The 18,300-nt window shown below is 43.1% G+C and overlaps 1 protein-coding gene across 1 annotated transcript; it reads right to left on the bottom strand.

The window, feature by feature from the left end:
• Positions 1 to 4,712: 4,712 nt before the first annotated feature.
• On the bottom strand, positions 4,713 to 6,578 carry LOC145454912 (26S proteasome regulatory subunit 8). The gene has a single exon (XM_080332847.1). The coding sequence runs from the start codon at positions 6,459 to 6,461 to the stop codon at positions 4,920 to 4,922; it is 1,542 nt and encodes a 513-aa protein (XP_080188973.1). The 5' UTR covers positions 6,462 to 6,578; the 3' UTR covers positions 4,713 to 4,919.
• Between the last annotated feature and the right edge of the window lie 11,722 nt (positions 6,579 to 18,300).

Below are 18,300 nucleotides of genomic sequence, written 5' to 3'. Positions count from 1 at the left end.
AGGTCATCTAGTCTGCGCCCCCGTTTTTTTATGTCCTCCATGCTATCCGTGATTGCTGAGCGCCTAGCAGGATAGCTGCGGATACCAATTTTCGAGTCTTTGGTATGACCCGGCCGGGGATCGAACCCACGACCTACCGCTCGAGAAGCCGGACGCTTAACCATTACACTATCTCGCGAGTATAGATTCTGTGCTGTTGTTTTTCGACCAAATAGAGTTATTAGTTCAGGTGTTGTTGATGTTGAGTTTTTTGAAGCCGTCGTCGTCGTAGTGAGGTCGTCGTCTTGGGTAGGGACAATCCGACCAATGACGGCCTACGGGGAAGAGATCTAGTCGTAAAGCATTGGGATTCATACCGAGCCAAATTCCGTTCTAAATATTTGACCACAAGAATTCCAAATCGAGCCAATACAGAAATTATATAGTGCGCCTTAAAATGGGCAGTTTTATGTATGTTTCGCTGCCTTTGGCAGCTCAACACGGTGGAAACATTTTGTTAGCCTTCGGCGCGCGTAACATATGTAGGTGGTTGGTACCATGGTACGCGAGCACTGCATAAAACCTAGAAATGGTACGTGGGGGGGGGGGGAAAGGTTGGGAACCACTGACGTAATCAGATTTACCGGTACAGCTGAGTGAGGTGTTTTGGAAAATGTAGCACCCGTAAAATAATAATTAGCAGTTTCGGGCGGACTCGTTGGTATAATGACTTCGTTAAATGATGTTGTTTCCAGACATCCTGCCTGCTATAGGTCAAAAACATGGAAATCGCTCAAACGTACTAAACTAAAAGACGCACACGATTTTAAATTGGTATTTCTTCACTGGCAAATAATTTTTTCCCGCGGGGTGGCATTTGTCTTGTGGAGTTCGGATTCCCAGGACAGGACACATTCGGCGCCAGCCATTTAGCGCCTATATGGACAATTGAACAAATATGTAACGTATATATATCGAAGTTTACGGTCAGCATAAGAGCAGTTCTTTTCGGCCAACTTCATATGTCTTGGTGCGTCGTAGCGCGGTAATGGCCGGCGCCGAATTGCCCATTTCTATAAATCTTGCGTATTTTTTTGGTCATGATCTTCTCTACAATTACAAGGAGCGATTCCTAAGACGTGTCAAAATGACTTCAAGTAGAAATAAAAGGTGGGAATAGTACTCAAGAAAGTAGTTTCGTAAAGTGGATTTAGTAGTGGAATATTTCACGTTAATATGATGATTCAATACATAAAAGTAACCAAAACACTTCCCAAGACATCTTTCTACTCTTCAAAATCCCAAGATTATAAAATTAGCAGCAGAGGTGGTCAAAGTAGTCACCGTCGCTACACAAGTAGAAGTAACGCCGGAATTTCTACTCTAGTAGAAGTAGAAGAGGCGGTTCACAAGTAAGTATTCTATGCCTATTTTTGCCTCAAAAACTGTCAACGGTCAAGTAGAAGAAGTAGTCTAAAATCAAAACTACCTAATAAGTAATGCGAGTAGGAAAATATACTTCAAGTTCTTCAAAAAGTAGAAGTACTTCGCTACTGACCATCTCTGGTTAGCAGTTGTACCTACATAACTGTTCAACAAAAAGTGGAAGTAGTCTATAAAAAAAAACACTTGCGTAAGTAGTGCAAGTAGGCATATCCTATACTTGAGTACTTCAAAAAAGTAGTAGTTCGTTACTGACCACCTGGCTATATCCATAAACGTAACTGCAGTTAATGTAATGTGACCTGGAGGAATCAGCTTTGCAAATCCATCTTCAACAAACACTCGCACTGATAGAAAACAAAGCGACTTGTAATCCCTCATGACTAGGGCGATTTTTTTGACATGTCAAAAAAGGTCAAAATTGTAGTGTTAGATCGAAAAATGTCAAAATTTTTGACAAAGTTGAAAGTTTTTTGCAACCTGCATTTCGTTTCTATCGTAGATTTTGAACTGTCGGTAAACTTATCATTTGACATTTCACAGCTTTTTTGGAGCCTACTTTATACTATATGCCTGCCGTTGTAGACGGCCCATTGTGAATCATAACATTCAAATGAAACAAATAGGTTGACATGGTGTTATGATCAACGTACCGCAATATTCCAACTGAAGCAAGAGTGCGTGGGCATTGCATGGTTCTTATATCAAGAAGCGCATGATGAAAAATTGTGATGTAGACAGCTAGACACCATTGCTAGAATGAAACAACACGGTTTGTTGCGAGCAGTGTGCGTACGTACGCACAACTTCAGTGTTGTCTGCCAACAACTGCTGCTGTTGAACGTTCTTTCTCCATTCTTGGCAAGCTACTTTGTAAGGACGGACACATTTTACCCGAGATTGTAGGAAAGTATCTTTCGTTGAATCTACCATAATGCGTGATGTAACTACTGGAATACTTCATAGGGCCAGATTTCGTTAAAATAAAGTTTTTTCATGTAAAAATTTGTCAGTTTTGGAGGCAAAAAAAGTTTTTTTTCAGGCCAAACTGTACTTCGTAAGGACAGACAGTTCCAACCAGAAATGAAGATAAGTAATACAATTATAACATTATGTGGGAACATAAGCGCCGACTTACGAGGTAGCGCAGCTGGCCTACACAATCGCATAGGCCTGGCGCGAAAAAGGTCATTACTGGCCTAACTATCGCGTCTCGGGTCTAGCATGCTTTGGCTTCTATCTGTCGCTGGTTTGGAGAAAACGCGGTCGAGTTTACGCTGATTAGTGATTGTTAATATGTCATAGTGAATAAAGAGCAACATCGCGAAACTGAATAATGTCGAATCGCCGCAAACAGACTTTAACGTGCTTAATTGATTTCCGCTAATACTTAAACGTAGCGATCAGAAGATGTGTATCAAGGCTTGAGTTCTAAAAGACGAGAAAGGTCTCAACCACCTAAAATCGGTGCGGTCAGGTTGTACGTAGATTTTGATTTGCGAAAACTATCGCCGAGGCTGCGTAATACGCGCGCATATTTAATTATTCACCAGAGATCGGGGACTCGCTAATTGACGGCACTTCCGGACTCTTTGGCAAGCTTATCATACTAGAATCGTCAACACGATGAGGATATTATATGCTCGTCATTTAGGCATGTACTTAACCCTAATGAATTGATGCCATCGGTAAATTTGAAAAAATCCAAATCGCCCTCATTTTTCGGCCGGCTACGCGCCTAGCGTGTGCTGAGATGCACGATCCCAGAACTCCTCTCCTGATCAGGCGTCCAAATGCTTTTCTACAATCTAAAATTATGTGCGCCCGTATTCGTTTACAAAACAATCCTTGCGCAAGCTGGCTTCGTGATAGTCTTGGTAATCGGAGCGCGAAATTGGGCAGTGTATTCGTGTATGCCTGCAAATTGGAATTCATTTCTGCGCATATTCGTTTCTCTAATAAGACTTTGCTAGTGACATTAATCGAGAAATCAGCAATACAGCTTAAACACTGATATAATGAGAAAACAATTGTCGCGAGGAAAGCTACTCAATAAGGTGTCAGACACAAAACCCATTCGTGGCGATACCGATGAGAACACACGCTTTCTCGTTTCCCATCATCTATATTTCTTGTTTTCTGCTTGATACATTCGTACTCCGCAATTGTCGCACAATGCCATTTTTCAGTGTTCCTTTCGTTATTAACGTGCGGTAGGCCATGCTTTGTGAAATACTGATGCATCATGAGATTCTGGGTGGCACAAATTCTGAATTTATTCGATTCGTTTGAACAGGGAACCTTCTATATTCCCTAAACTTGATAGCTGGACGTACTCGTATCGAGAACAACAATATCGAATTTCAAACTATTGGACATTTGGTAGACAGTGGATTTCCAGTGATAAGATCGCGGCATACGCCCGGAAGCGGAATTGATTCTAGCCCATAATCGTTATATTAAATTGGGATAGGACGTTACATAATTTTTCCTTTACGTCATATACACCGATGGTCCGATGTACTCCAAAAATGCTTAGCGAAGACGCGAACGAAAATAGGGAAATGCACCAATGCGCCAAAATCGCTGTTTTAATCTGCAAACAATTGCCGCGATGCGAGCTACTAAACGCGAAGCCAGAAACTTCAAGAGACAATTACTGATTGGTTGCGCGATTTCGCGTTTGTGATTATCATTGTCTGCTTGAAACCTCGTTTTCGAGAGTTGTCGTGTGTTACTTGCGAACTTGCCAGGCCACTGCGTAGTATATTTCGTTACTTACACGGTGCATTGCGCGTGAATAACATTAATGCAACTCCAAATTCTCAGTGACGTAAATTCTGATTCTTGTTCGGTGCATTTGAACGGGAGCCGTCTATATTCCGTCGAACGGACTAGTAGCGCAATCACACTCTTGAATGATCGTACCGCTTTTAGATTCCATTCAATAACTCTACTGCATGGTTTGATATTAATGAGTGAGGGGCCGGTAATACAACGTCGCACGATGGTTTAGCGCTGCACGGACGTACACCAGCGGCATGTAGTAAAGTGCGTTCTAGTACGACGATGACGTCATCGATATGGAACCATTTCGGCGCCTATGTGTGGGAAAACACCTAATTTGCATACGTTAGGTCAAAATCAAGATTTTTAAGGTCAAAAATTGTCAGAACTTCGATTTTTTAGGTCAAAATCTTCCGTTTTGTAGGTAAAAAAATCGCCCTACTCATGACATTAAAGGACCCATTGATCTTAGCATACGTGTAAATCAAGACTTCCCACACATGTTTCAAGTTGCCATAAATTTATTTACATTTCGTTTTCACATAACGCCGAGCGATCGACCAGAAATTTCCCTAATGCCGCACAATACGCGACTGCTTGTTCAGAAGAAAAGGAACCGATCCGTATTCGGAAATGCAAACAAACACGAAGCGTAGCATTTCAAGTAGATATTGCAAGCCAAGGCTCGCGCGCGAGTCAAAAACACGTTTTTACTTCCAAAGTTTCTTCATGGACATGTTCTTTTCGGTGTCTTTTTGCATTATCTTAGCGACCGACATTTCAAAGTCTTCCTGTGTCACGTGGACGCGGCGTTCCCTCAGCGCGTACATCCCGGCTTCCGTACAGACGCCTTTCACTTCAGCCCCGGAAGCTCCGGGCATTTGCTCGGCAATCTTCCCGAGATCGATGCCTCGCGTCAAATTCATCTTCCTCGAGTGGATCCTCAAAATGTCGAGCCTAGCGGCCTCGTTCGGTGGGGGGAACTCGATTTTCCGGTCGATTCGGCCGGGTCTGAGCAACGCACTGTCGAGAATATCGATACGATTGGTGGCCATGATGACTTTGATATTTTGATGAGCCTCAAAACCGTCCAGTTGGTTTAGCAGTTCCAGCATCGTCCTCTGCACCTCGGAATCTCCGCCACCGCTTCCACTTTCCAGCCTTGAGGAGCCGATAGAATCAATTTCGTCCATGAAGATGATAGACGGAGCATGCTCGCGAGCCATTACAAACAGCTCTCGCACCATTCTTGATCCTTCTCCGATAAATTTCTGAACCAGCTCCGATCCCGACACTCTGATGAAAGTGCAGTCCGTGTGATGAGCAACAGCTCTCGCGAGCAAGGTCTTCCCGGTGCCTGGAGGTCCGTACAAAAGTACTCCCTTCGGCTGCGCGATGCCGAGAGCTTCAAAAAGCTCTGGATGTTTCACCGGCAATTCGATTACCTCTTTAATTTCTTTGATCTGCTTGTCCAAGCCGCCGACCATTTCGTAGGTGGAGTCTGGCACTTTTTCCACCATCATAAGAGACACGAGAGGGTCGACTTTGTTGGGCAGAATCTTGTGCAGGACGTAGCTGTCGCTTCTCAGCGCCACACGAGAGTTTGGTGTCACGTCTTCGATATTAATGGCCTTGTCGATATCGACAACAAACTTTCCCTCGGGATGAACCTTTACAAGAACCTTTTTCTTGTCGATGGGCTTGACGACTTCTCCGACAGATGACCCTTGTTCTTGCAGGAGCTGTAATTCCTCTCGTAACATGCGTACTTTTGAATTCAACTCGTTGCGCTGAGCTTGCAGTCTGCGTACATTTTTGGCTTTTTCGTTCACGACCATTTGCAAGTCTCGGATTTTCGTGTGGTAGTATTGCTCTATTCCGCCCTTTTCGCAATTGCCGATTTCCAATTTTGCTACTGAAGTAGCGAGTTTTTGGATAGTCGCAGCCTCTCCTCTTTCCACATGGCGAGTACTACTTCGAGTTTTTTGTAACATTCCTGCTTGCTTCTCCAGAACACAAACCAGAAGCTCTTTCTCGGTTTTCGTTCCGTTTGTACCGTTTTCTGCTTTTGTATCGATTTGTACTTTGCTGTCGCGTTTTACTCTTTTCTTCGGACTGTTGATCGGGGAGTTCCGGGCGCTTTTCGACGTTGAGTTGCGAGTATTGACACCGGTGGTCTTCCTATCTGTGCTCTTGCTAGCGTTTCTTGTGCGTTTACGGGGTGATGATCTCTTTTTTTCCCTACCAGCCATATACAAAACTATTCGGGGAACTTGAGAAATTTCTCCACATCAATGGCCTGGACCATTCGTTATAAAATTCTCATGCCTAGACGTAGTATCAACTGTAGAATCAAAGATATCAATTTTACATATTTGGCGCTGTGATTGGTGATACACAATGTTTTTTTCAATGCTTCACTATGGTTGCTGACGATTATCCATGCAGAGTGTCAACTGAAAATATACGGGTTTATTTCAATATTTATATATATTTCTCAGTGAATTACTATTATGAGAATTTGAGCAAAAAATGTTGGATACTGTGTATACAAGAAATGAATGATTCGTTATGATATGTGGATATCGATTGCCAGTTAATGATAATTTGATGATCAATGTCATAAGACAAGGGACAATCAACAAGTACATGTCATTGCCATAATAAGTGTCTTTACATTTACAGTGACAATTGCAGCTAACTCAGAACTAATGGACTCATCACTTGCAGTGTGTGTTTGCAATATAACATTGACCCGACTTATCCAGCAAAACATATAGTGCTAATTGGACAGAATGGTTCGGGAGGCTTGGGGAATTATGAATATGCCGCGCAAGTGCAACTGTTGAGATGGCATGAGATAGGTAAACAAGGTATGCAAAGACCGGATAGAAAATGATGCGAGCCAGTGATATTTAGGAATCAGTGTAAATATTCGTAATAGCTAGGGTTACCATATTTCAGCAACCCAAATTCGGGACACTTTTTAGCGCCCACTAGTGGATTTCAAATTGGATTATGACGTCACACTAGCAACGCTTTGCTCATAGACCCGAGGTTGTCACGGTCCGGTTCAGGAGTATGCGGCTGTGTGTTGTGTAACCGGGACCGAAAGCACATGTTTTAGCCCCCTCCCGCCCAAATAAACAATGATTTTGAGCCCACACTATGGGGTAATCGATGCAACTTCTGGGCGACTCCGCCTCCAATTTGAAAATGTTCCGTGGCCCAGATCAGAATTTTACAATATTAAGCTGCCCAAGGCAGCATAGCGAGAAAAACTAATAGCTACGCCCGTAAGGGCGTAGTACAGAGTTTCCGCAATGGATCCTCCACAGTTCTTGTTCAGATTTAAGACATGATATAATATATACATTTAAGATATATATATTGGTAGGAATTTAGTGAACAAGACATTCTGGTGTTTTAGCCAAAGGATCTTCATCCGTAAGCTCTCATAGGCGGGCTTGACCCTACCGACAAGAATTCAAAGCATGGGTGTTTTGGGTAGATATTATGTAACATAAAATCTGGGAGTACATAGGATAAAGAGTTCTTATGGGAAGATAAAGTATAAAGGTAAAGTCATAATAAGGAAATAAGATTAGCAAAATAATTTATAGTATAAGCAGAGGGTAATAATATAGTAGCATGAATATGACTCAGTCCAAAGCAACTCTACCATAGCATCTCACGTCGTCAGGGGTGGTAAAGATATAGGTAGGGCGTATTAGCCCCTCCTTTTCTGTAGCAAATACCGGTAATGCTCACGGCAGAGGAATTATAACAATTTTGAGTGAGTTTAAATCAATGAACTTGTATGGGGGGTGAATTTCTACGAGAATGGTTGATTTCAAATCGTATTTTAAAATCGTATTTTAACATACTTCTAATTCGAAATCAGACAAAAGCAATACATTTTTGAAAAGAACTAGTTTCATACTTTAGGATTCTGCAATAAAAAAAATTGGAAAATTTTGTTAGTTCAGCAGTACCTTACGGCCTTAAAAAGCGGGACGTTTGGCTGACTGGTCAGGACGCCGGGACAATAAGTTAAAAAGCGGGACAATCCCGCCTAAAACGGGACGTATGGTAAGCCTAGTAATAGCTTCCATTTCAGTATGAGGTTATATTAAATTTTGAGCTAGGTTCGCCAGCGTTAAGATCATCACAATAAGACAAGTTCAACAAGAATGGCATTGCAGTCAATGAATCAAAAGTGTCAGGGAACAAACGAATGAGTGCATCCATCTAGTCAATGTTGCCAATGTCGCGAACTATTTTACTTCAGTATAGCCTCAATGTTGGCAGCTACTCAAGAAGAAGAATGAAACATATTTCCTGGAAGAGACCTGATGGTTGCCGACATTGATGCTACTCAAGTAGAATGATAAAATATATATAGTTACTCGCGAGGTCAAAATAGTAGCCTACATTGGTGTAACTCAAGTAGGACAGTTGGTGACATTATCGATAGGAGTTTGTAGTTTCCAAATAAGGGCTCTGTAACACGGACATGAAACTATTTATGAGTATATAGTCATTGCTCATTGCATCGGTGATACTTAAGTAAACTGCAGTAGAGGTATCATATACACTACAAAAAAAAATTAGACAAGTTTGGTCTCAATGTCTCAAATCGATTTTTTAGCAGAAAAAGTCTTAAAGACAAATTAGTCTTACCAAGTACTTTATGTCTCAAAAGTAAGCCAGAAATTGATCGAAAATGGTAGCAGTGCCTTGGGGGCATCCTTTTCAATGTTAGGGGTCTGAGCGGAGGAGGGGAAGGATGAGAGAGACCAGAAATTGCAGTGTTGAGATGATCCTGTACTAAGTTTACAAGGTATTCACTAGATATAGTTATCAAGGTACATGCCACTTACTACTCACGTATACCATTCAGATCAATATATATATGGTTGTCTGAGTCGAAAATAGCATTTATGGTGAGTGGGTGGTAAAATGAGACCAAATCAACCTCATTTCTTAAATTTGAGACCAAATTTGTCTAATTTTGAGACCAAATTGTCTAATTTTTTTTTGTAGTGTACGTATATAACCAACGACTGCCGAACGAGCAGACGCGAACGAAACGATGAAGCTCTCGGCGACGGCCGACGCCGGTCGGGGCACGGCTTTCTGTGCTAGTGTTCGTCGTGACCCGGGCCGTGGCGCCGACCCCGGAAGTGGCCGACCGATCCGAATCGGTTCGCGGGGCGGAACGTGTTCGCGCGTTGACCGGCGCGCAAGTTCCGGATCCGCGCGAGACGGCTGCGTAAACGACCGGTTTTCGACGGCGGGGCGGCTCGATCGAGCTGTGCAAAATTAACACTTCTACTTCCTAAAGCCGCGTTTCGCGGAGCTAGCAAGACCCGCAGCCCCATCTGACCCGCGATCGTCTGAGGGGCAGTTCAGACCTGTTCAGGCGATGACCGCAGCCCGGTTCTGCCACGTCGCCAACCAGTACTACAACGCGGCAAAAGCCCATTTTGATCGGCCCTCGCTCGCCACGGGGGAGAGCGATAGCCTGAGCGTCGAGCGCCGCGCTGGAAATTGGGACTCTAAATTGAAAGAGCGATAAGCTTTTAGAAACGACGGGTCATAAGTAGACGACAATGTGTATTGGGCTTCGAGTCGTGTCGAGTGTTCGATTATCAATGAGAACGGCGTGGAAAGTTGAAATGTATACAAATTACACATGTAGAGTGGCCACAGCGAATAAAATGTCAGTTTCGCATCGGATTAAATGTAATTGCGACAGGACAGGTATATTTTTCGAGCGTACCCGTTTAATTGCGCATTTTTGATGATAATTCTGGGGTGATCCACCGATCAAGGATAATCCCGGAATTATCAAAGATTTATCAAAGAAAAATTGAAATCACTCCACTTCTACGGCTTGGAATTCAAAATGCTTGGAATTCAAAATTTTCATGCTGTACTAAATCCGCGAATATTGGTTAGAATGAATTCGAATCTGGTGTACGTCGTTTTATCGATTTAATCACGTAACCAGCAAGATTCAGAAATAAAGGTTATTTTTCAACAGTCCTATTGCGCATCCATTGTCACTGTTGCCGCGGCTCGACCACGACTTCACAGATATCTCATATACAATGACGCACCCCGCTTCGTATGCCGCAACGCGTTGGGAAATTACTTCGAAACTATAAATTAACTCTTAGCGACATCATCATTGGTTTATTAGCAATTTTATCAGTTCAATACACCACAAAAAATGCGATACAATGAATAGACAGGAAGATGTCGAAGCGACTTGGATTTGTCAATGGAATCGGACACCCACCTTGGCCTAGGCGTAGTAAAGAGGAGGCATGCACACTGAATGAAAGTAAAGAATACAGTATAGAAAAAGAAAGCGACAAGAAATAGGGCGGCATGTCATGGGAAGCGAGATCGATAGGTCAGTCGTGGTCCGGTAATCTTGAGGATGGACTGTATTTATTTAGTAGTAATTGCTTGTATTTCGACTTGAATGTGGACATGCTCGTCGACTGTCGGATGGCCGGCGGGATACTGTTCCACACATCAGGTCCGGCATATTTGATGGAGCGATGATCTTTTCGGTCGATCATATGATATTTGGACGACGTGGACGCGCGTGTGTTGTACTTGTGCGCTTTTGATTCAGAGGTAAAGAAGTCACTGAGATATTCGGGGCAACGACCGCAGTGAAACTGATACATAAACTTGGCGATTTCTAGTTTCCGCATATCTTCTATGTTTAGGACGCCGAATCTCTTCAGCAGCGACTTATTGGATGAGCAGCCAGGCCCCTTTGGGGCCCTAGCTATGATTCGGAGCACTTTATGCTGTAGTTTCTGCAGTGGCTTGAGTGCAGTTTTACTGGCAGCCCCCCAACAGTGGATGCCATAATGTAACTTCGACAGGATCGTCTAATTTCAGTACGCTAAGAAATCATGTATCACTACACGATTAGAATCTTTAAAATTGTTACTCTGTTCATTTTTGAGTGCCCGTGCCATTGTGTTCGCCCGGCCCCAAACTACGAGCCCGCTCGCGGACGGCGGGAACCGCGGGATTATGCGAGAGACCTCCAGCGGATGACGCGAGCGTGCGAACTCGAATTGCCGCGTATCGTCTCCCGCTCTCGAGGGCGTCGTGGCCTAATGGGTATAAGCACTGTGCTTGCCTCGCCGCCACGCCGCGCCGGGGCTCGAATCCCTCCCACCAAAGGCGAAAATGAAGAGCGAAAAAGTATACGGAATGGTTGCGCCCAAAGAATGTAGAAGGGCAAGAAGTGCGAGGTCATTGTTGCGTCATGCCACTGTTACGTTGCGGCATCCATTTTGGTCTCAAAAGACCACAAAAACAGCCTGAACCTATGTGTGAGGCTGTAGTTTTCGTTCATATTGGCAGTGATATTTATGGGATTACGCCCGCAACTGGTATATTGGACATAGAAACCAAGGTGAATTTATGTATTTTCGTTGTCTGCTGGTCGTTTTTATTTCAGATCACCCCGGACTACCACAGCAAAATGCATTTCTGGGCTGCATCAACGAATTGTAGGCCTACATATGGCGATATATTTAGAATCTCAACCTAAAGGCTTCTTGTGAGAATTGTATCCTGTTGAAGCAGGAGATGGAGCTAGTAAGATTCAATATGGCCAATAGAAACTTGCCGCATACATACTGTAACAGGATAGACCACCCAATACGATATAAAGTCACCCATCTTACAATTTGCAGCTACAAGGCCGGTGTCAGGAGAAAGATGAAGAAATTGCGCGTTATTATTATGATTAAAAGTTTATAGAGTGGCCCTTATCACCTGTTTAGGTCTTGTGTGCCACGGAATACAGTGCAAAGAAATTCAGGGAGAAAGACGAAGAAATTGCGCGCGCGGTTGAAATCGCTGGTAATGCGAAATCATTGTGAAATTAATTGTAGCATTTTGACGATACAAATACACAATGAAAACCATACAAGATACCCGAATGTGATTAATAGCGGAATTGCACAATTTATGATCGTTTTGGAACTTGGATGTAAGCTCGGATAACAAGGAACAGATGGAGGAGGATAGGAAGGTTTTTTCAACAAGGATCAGATTCAGGCTTTGAAAAGAGAAGGGCAGGCCTCTGGATGCAGATGGGCCGGTGATACATTTATGTCAGCACTGAAAATCAGGTTTTCATTTGGAAAGCATGGGTAGTTTTTGAGCTCCAACAGTGCTTCTATATCGAATGTAAACATTCGATGGTGTAGATATCTGAGTAAATCCTCTGATACCACGAACATTTTTATTAATTTTTTAATATGTTCTCGGCAAAAAATCACAAACAAAATATGCGACGGAATCCGACCCGAATACGCAGAAATACAACAAAAACAACCGCCGATACCCCTGTCCGCCCGCGACAAACGCGACTACACGCGCCCCAATACGGACCGGGACGGGGCTCGTTCACTTGAGGACCAATTCTACTACATCCTTATGGAGAAAATTGATTTTTGGTCCGAAAGTGAACGAGCCCCGTAGGTTCGTCAATTAGATTAGCGGACCTGGACACCTCTGCATTACCTTTTTCCTAGAATTCATGATCATTTCCTATAGAGAAAGGTTCAAGCGGGTATTTATGTTAAAAACAATTTGTTTTTCTCGTATAATATCAGTTTCAATATGTATATTTCCATCACAGTCCCGTGAATTCAATAAATTCATTTGCGCATATAGAAACTGGATTTTTGACGGTCCGGAGTTCGTGGACGGGTTTTAGCTTCGAGCTATACACTACAAAAAAAAATTAGACAAGTTTGGTCTCAATGTCTCAAATCGATTTTTTAGCAGAAAAAGTCTTAAAGACAAATTAGTCTTACCAAGTACTTTATGTCTCAAAAGTAAGCCAGAAATTGATCGAAAATGGTAGCAGTGCCTTGGGGGCATCCTTTTCAATGTTAGGGGTCTGAGCGGAGGAGGGGAAGGATGAGAGAGACCAGAAATTGCAGTGTTGAGATGATCCTGTACTAAGTTTACAAGGTATTCACTAGATATAGTTATCAAGGTACATGCCACTTACTACTCACGTATACCATTCAGATCAATATATATATGGTTGTCTGAGTCGAAAATAGCATTTATGGTGAGTGGGTGGTAAAATGAGACCAAATCAACCTCATTTCTTAAATTTGAGACCAAATTTGTCTAATTTTGAGACCAAATTGTCTAATTTTTTTTTGTAGTGTACGTATATAACCAACGACTGCCGAACGAGCAGACGCGAACGAAACGATGAAGCTCTCGGCGACGGCCGACGCCGGTCGGGGCACGGCTTTCTGTGCTAGTGTTCGTCGTGACCCGGGCCGTGGCGCCGACCCCGGAAGTGGCCGACCGATCCGAATCGGTTCGCGGGGCGGAACGTGTTCGCGCGTTGACCGGCGCGCAAGTTCCGGATCCGCGCGAGACGGCTGCGTAAACGACCGGTTTTCGACGGCGGGGCGGCTCGATCGAGCTGTGCAAAATTAACACTTCTACTTCCTAAAGCCGCGTTTCGCGGAGCTAGCAAGACCCGCAGCCCCATCTGACCCGCGATCGTCTGAGGGGCAGTTCAGACCTGTTCAGGCGATGACCGCAGCCCGGTTCTGCCACGTCGCCAACCAGTACTACAACGCGGCAAAAGCCCATTTTGATCGGCCCTCGCTCGCCACGGGGGAGAGCGATAGCCTGAGCGTCGAGCGCCGCGCTGGAAATTGGGACTCTAAATTGAAAGAGCGATAAGCTTTTAGAAACGACGGGTCATAAGTAGACGACAATGTGTATTGGGCTTCGAGTCGTGTCGAGTGTTCGATTATCAATGAGAACGGCGTGGAAAGTTGAAATGTATACAAATTACACATGTAGAGTGGCCACAGCGAATAAAATGTCAGTTTCGCATCGGATTAAATGTAATTGCGACAGGACAGGTATATTTTTCGAGCGTACCCGTTTAATTGCGCATTTTTGATGATAATTCTGGGGTGATCCACCGATCAAGGATAATCCCGGAATTATCAAAGATTTATCAAAGAAAAATTGAAATCACTCCACTTCTACGGCTTGGAATTCAAAATGCTTGGAATTCAAAATTTTCATGCTGTACTAAATCCGCGAATATTGGTTAGAATGAATTCGAATCTGGTGTACGTCGTTTTATCGATTTAATCACGTAACCAGCAAGATTCAGAAATAAAGGTTATTTTTCAACAGTCCTATTGCGCATCCATTGTCACTGTTGCCGCGGCTCGACCACGACTTCACAGATATCTCATATACAATGACGCACCCCGCTTCGTATGCCGCAACGCGTTGGGAAATTACTTCGAAACTATAAATTAACTCTTAGCGACATCATCATTGGTTTATTAGCAATTTTATCAGTTCAATACACCACAAAAAATGCGATACAATGAATAGACAGGAAGATGTCGAAGCGACTTGGATTTGTCAATGGAATCGGACACCCACCTTGGCCTAGGCGTAGTAAAGAGGAGGCATGCACACTGAATGAAAGTAAAGAATACAGTATAGAAAAAGAAAGCGACAAGAAATAGGGCGGCATGTCATGGGAAGCGAGATCGATAGGTCAGTCGTGGTCCGGTAATCTTGAGGATGGACTGTATTTATTTAGTAGTAATTGCTTGTATTTCGACTTGAATGTGGACATGCTCGTCGACTGTCGGATGGCCGGCGGGATACTGTTCCACACATCAGGTCCGGCATATTTGATGGAGCGATGATCTTTTCGGTCGATCATATGATATTTGGACGACGTGGACGCGCGTGTGTTGTACTTGTGCGCTTTTGATTCAGAGGTAAAGAAGTCACTGAGATATTCGGGGCAACGACCGCAGTGAAACTGATACATAAACTTGGCGATTTCTAGTTTCCGCATATCTTCTATGTTTAGGACGCCGAATCTCTTCAGCAGCGACTTATTGGATGAGCAGCCAGGCCCCTTTGGGGCCCTAGCTATGATTCGGAGCACTTTATGCTGTAGTTTCTGCAGTGGCTTGAGTGCAGTTTTACTGGCAGCCCCCCAACAGTGGATGCCATAATGTAACTTCGACAGGATCGTCTAATTTCAGTACGCTAAGAAATCATGTATCACTACACGATTAGAATCTTTAAAATTGTTACTCTGTTCATTTTTGAGTGCCCGTGCCATTGTGTTCGCCCGGCCCCAAACTACGAGCCCGCTCGCGGACGGCGGGAACCGCGGGATTATGCGAGAGACCTCCAGCGGATGACGCGAGCGTGCGAACTCGAATTGCCGCGTATCGTCTCCCGCTCTCGAGGGCGTCGTGGCCTAATGGGTATAAGCACTGTGCTTGCCTCGCCGCCACGCCGCGCCGGGGCTCGAATCCCTCCCACCAAAGGCGAAAATGAAGAGCGAAAAAGTATACGGAATGGTTGCGCCCAAAGAATGTAGAAGGGCAAGAAGTGCGAGGTCATTGTTGCGTCATGCCACTGTTACGTTGCGGCATCCATTTTGGTCTCAAAAGACCACAAAAACAGCCTGAACCTATGTGTGAGGCTGTAGTTTTCGTTCATATTGGCAGTGATATTTATGGGATTACGCCCGCAACTGGTATATTGGACATAGAAACCAAGGTGAATTTATGTATTTTCGTTGTCTGCTGGTCGTTTTTATTTCAGATCACCCCGGACTACCACAGCAAAATGCATTTCTGGGCTGCATCAACGAATTGTAGGCCTACATATGGCGATATATTTAGAATCTCAACCTAAAGGCTTCTTGTGAGAATTGTATCCTGTTGAAGCAGGAGATGGAGCTAGTAAGATTCAATATGGCCAATAGAAACTTGCCGCATACATACTGTAACAGGATAGACCACCCAATACGATATAAAGTCACCCATCTTACAATTTGCAGCTACAAGGCCGGTGTCAGGAGAAAGATGAAGAAATTGCGCGTTATTATTATGATTAAAAGTTTATAGAGTGGCCCTTATCACCTGTTTAGGTCTTGTGTGCCACGGAATACAGTGCAAAGAAATTCAGGGAGAAAGACGAAGAAATTGCGCGCGCGGTTGAAATCGCTGGTAATGCGAAATCATTGTGAAATTAATTGTAGCATTTTGACGATACAAATACACAATGAAAACCATACAAGATACCCGAATGTGATTAATAGCGGAATTGCACAATTTATGATCGTTTTGGAACTTGGATGTAAGCTCGGATAACAAGGAACAGATGGAGGAGGATAGGAAGGTTTTTTCAACAAGGATCAGATTCAGGCTTTGAAAAGAGAAGGGCAGGCCTCTGGATGCAGATGGGCCGGTGATACATTTATGTCAGCACTGAAAATCAGGTTTTCATTTGGAAAGCATGGGTAGTTTTTGAGCTCCAACAGTGCTTCTATATCGAATGTAAACATTCGATGGTGTAGATATCTGAGTAAATCCTCTGATACCACGAACATTTTTATTAATTTTTTAATATGTTCTCGGCAAAAAATCACAAACAAAATATGCGACGGAATCCGACCCGAATACGCAGAAATACAACAAAAACAACCGCCGATACCCCTGTCCGCCCGCGACAAACGCGACTACACGCGCCCCAATACGGACCGGGACGGGGCTCGTTCACTTGAGGACCAATTCTACTACATCCTTATGGAGAAAATTGATTTTTGGTCCGAAAGTGAACGAGCCCCGTAGGTTCGTCAATTAGATTAGCGGACCTGGACGCCTCTGCATTACCTTTTTCCTAGAATTCATGATCATTTCCTATAGAGAAAGGTTCAAGCGGGTATTTATGTTAAAAACAATTTGTTTTTCTCGTATAATATCAGTTTCAATATGTATATTTCCATCACAGTCCCGTGAATTCAATAAATTCATTTGCGCATATAGAAACTGGATTTTTGACGGTCCGGAGTTCGTGGACGGGTTTTAGCTTCGAGCTATACACTACAAAAAAAAATTAGACAAGTTTGGTCTCAATGTCTCAAATCGATTTTTTAGCAGAAAAAGTCTTAAAGACAAATTAGTCTTACCAAGTACTTTATGTCTCAAAAGTAAGCCAGAAATTGATCGAAAATGGTAGCAGTGCCTTGGGGGCATCCTTTTCAATGTTAGGGGTCTGAGCGGAGGAGGGGAAGGATGAGAGAGACCAGAAATTGCAGTGTTGAGATGATCCTGTACTAAGTTTACAAGGTATTCACTAGATATAGTTATCAAGGTACATGCCACTTACTACTCACGTATACCATTCAGATCAATATATATATGGTTGTCTGAGTCGAAAATAGCATTTATGGTGAGTGGGTGGTAAAATGAGACCAAATCAACCTCATTTCTTAAATTTGAGACCAAATTTGTCTAATTTTGAGACCAAATTGTCTAATTTTTTTTTGTAGTGTATATATTGCTGCTCAAAAAAAGTAAAATTACTGATGTCAATACTCAACTTGTTTGTTTGAATAAGTATAGAGTAGAGCCAGATTTCACCTGTTTGCTAGTCAAATGCACCATTCTAAATAGCAAGATTGATCTGACAAATCTAGAATGACTATAATATATGATACAATGATAGCCTCAAATATAGATGTAAATTATAATCAACGCGGTCATCAATCAGTATTTATAGGTACATCCCTCGGTTTCTAAGGCAATTTCAGTAATAAAAGTGATGCAAACTCATGCCAACAGTATACTTTTTACTTTTTCGTAAGAACTTTCTGTCTGCTCAAGAGTGAAATGCATGGTAGCGATGTCACCTGTCACACACTGCTTTCTATTCGATTAATTCTATGCAAGAAAGACTCATGACTTATTGCCGAACACAACCACTGTTCAGAGTCTGGCTGCGATATATATACTATAGTATACTGCATTAGCAACCAGGGTGAAGTTAGCCCTCAACGATTTGGCCCTCAAAGTAAAAATTACCAACTAATATACTCACGACAGCATGAATCCAATGGATCACCATTTTCGAAATATCGACCATGATCTGTAAATCTCAAACGCCACACGTAGTATTTTCATGAAATCAAATCAAAGCATTGGCCTGAAACAAACCTAGAATGATAAT

Source organism: Botryllus schlosseri, chromosome 14, assembly GCF_051294905.1.
Source record: "Botryllus schlosseri isolate E-star chromosome 14, Bs_hap1, whole genome shotgun sequence".
Lineage (NCBI taxonomy): Eukaryota > Metazoa > Chordata > Ascidiacea > Stolidobranchia > Styelidae > Botryllus > Botryllus schlosseri.
This window is presented reverse-complemented; position numbering and strand designations above follow the sequence as displayed.

What these genes read in the sequence shown, in the direction of transcription:
- LOC145454912 (XM_080332847.1), bottom strand. Translation starts at nt 6,461, where the DNA reads ATGGCTGGTAGGGAAAAAAAGAGATCATCACCCCGTAAACGCACAAGA.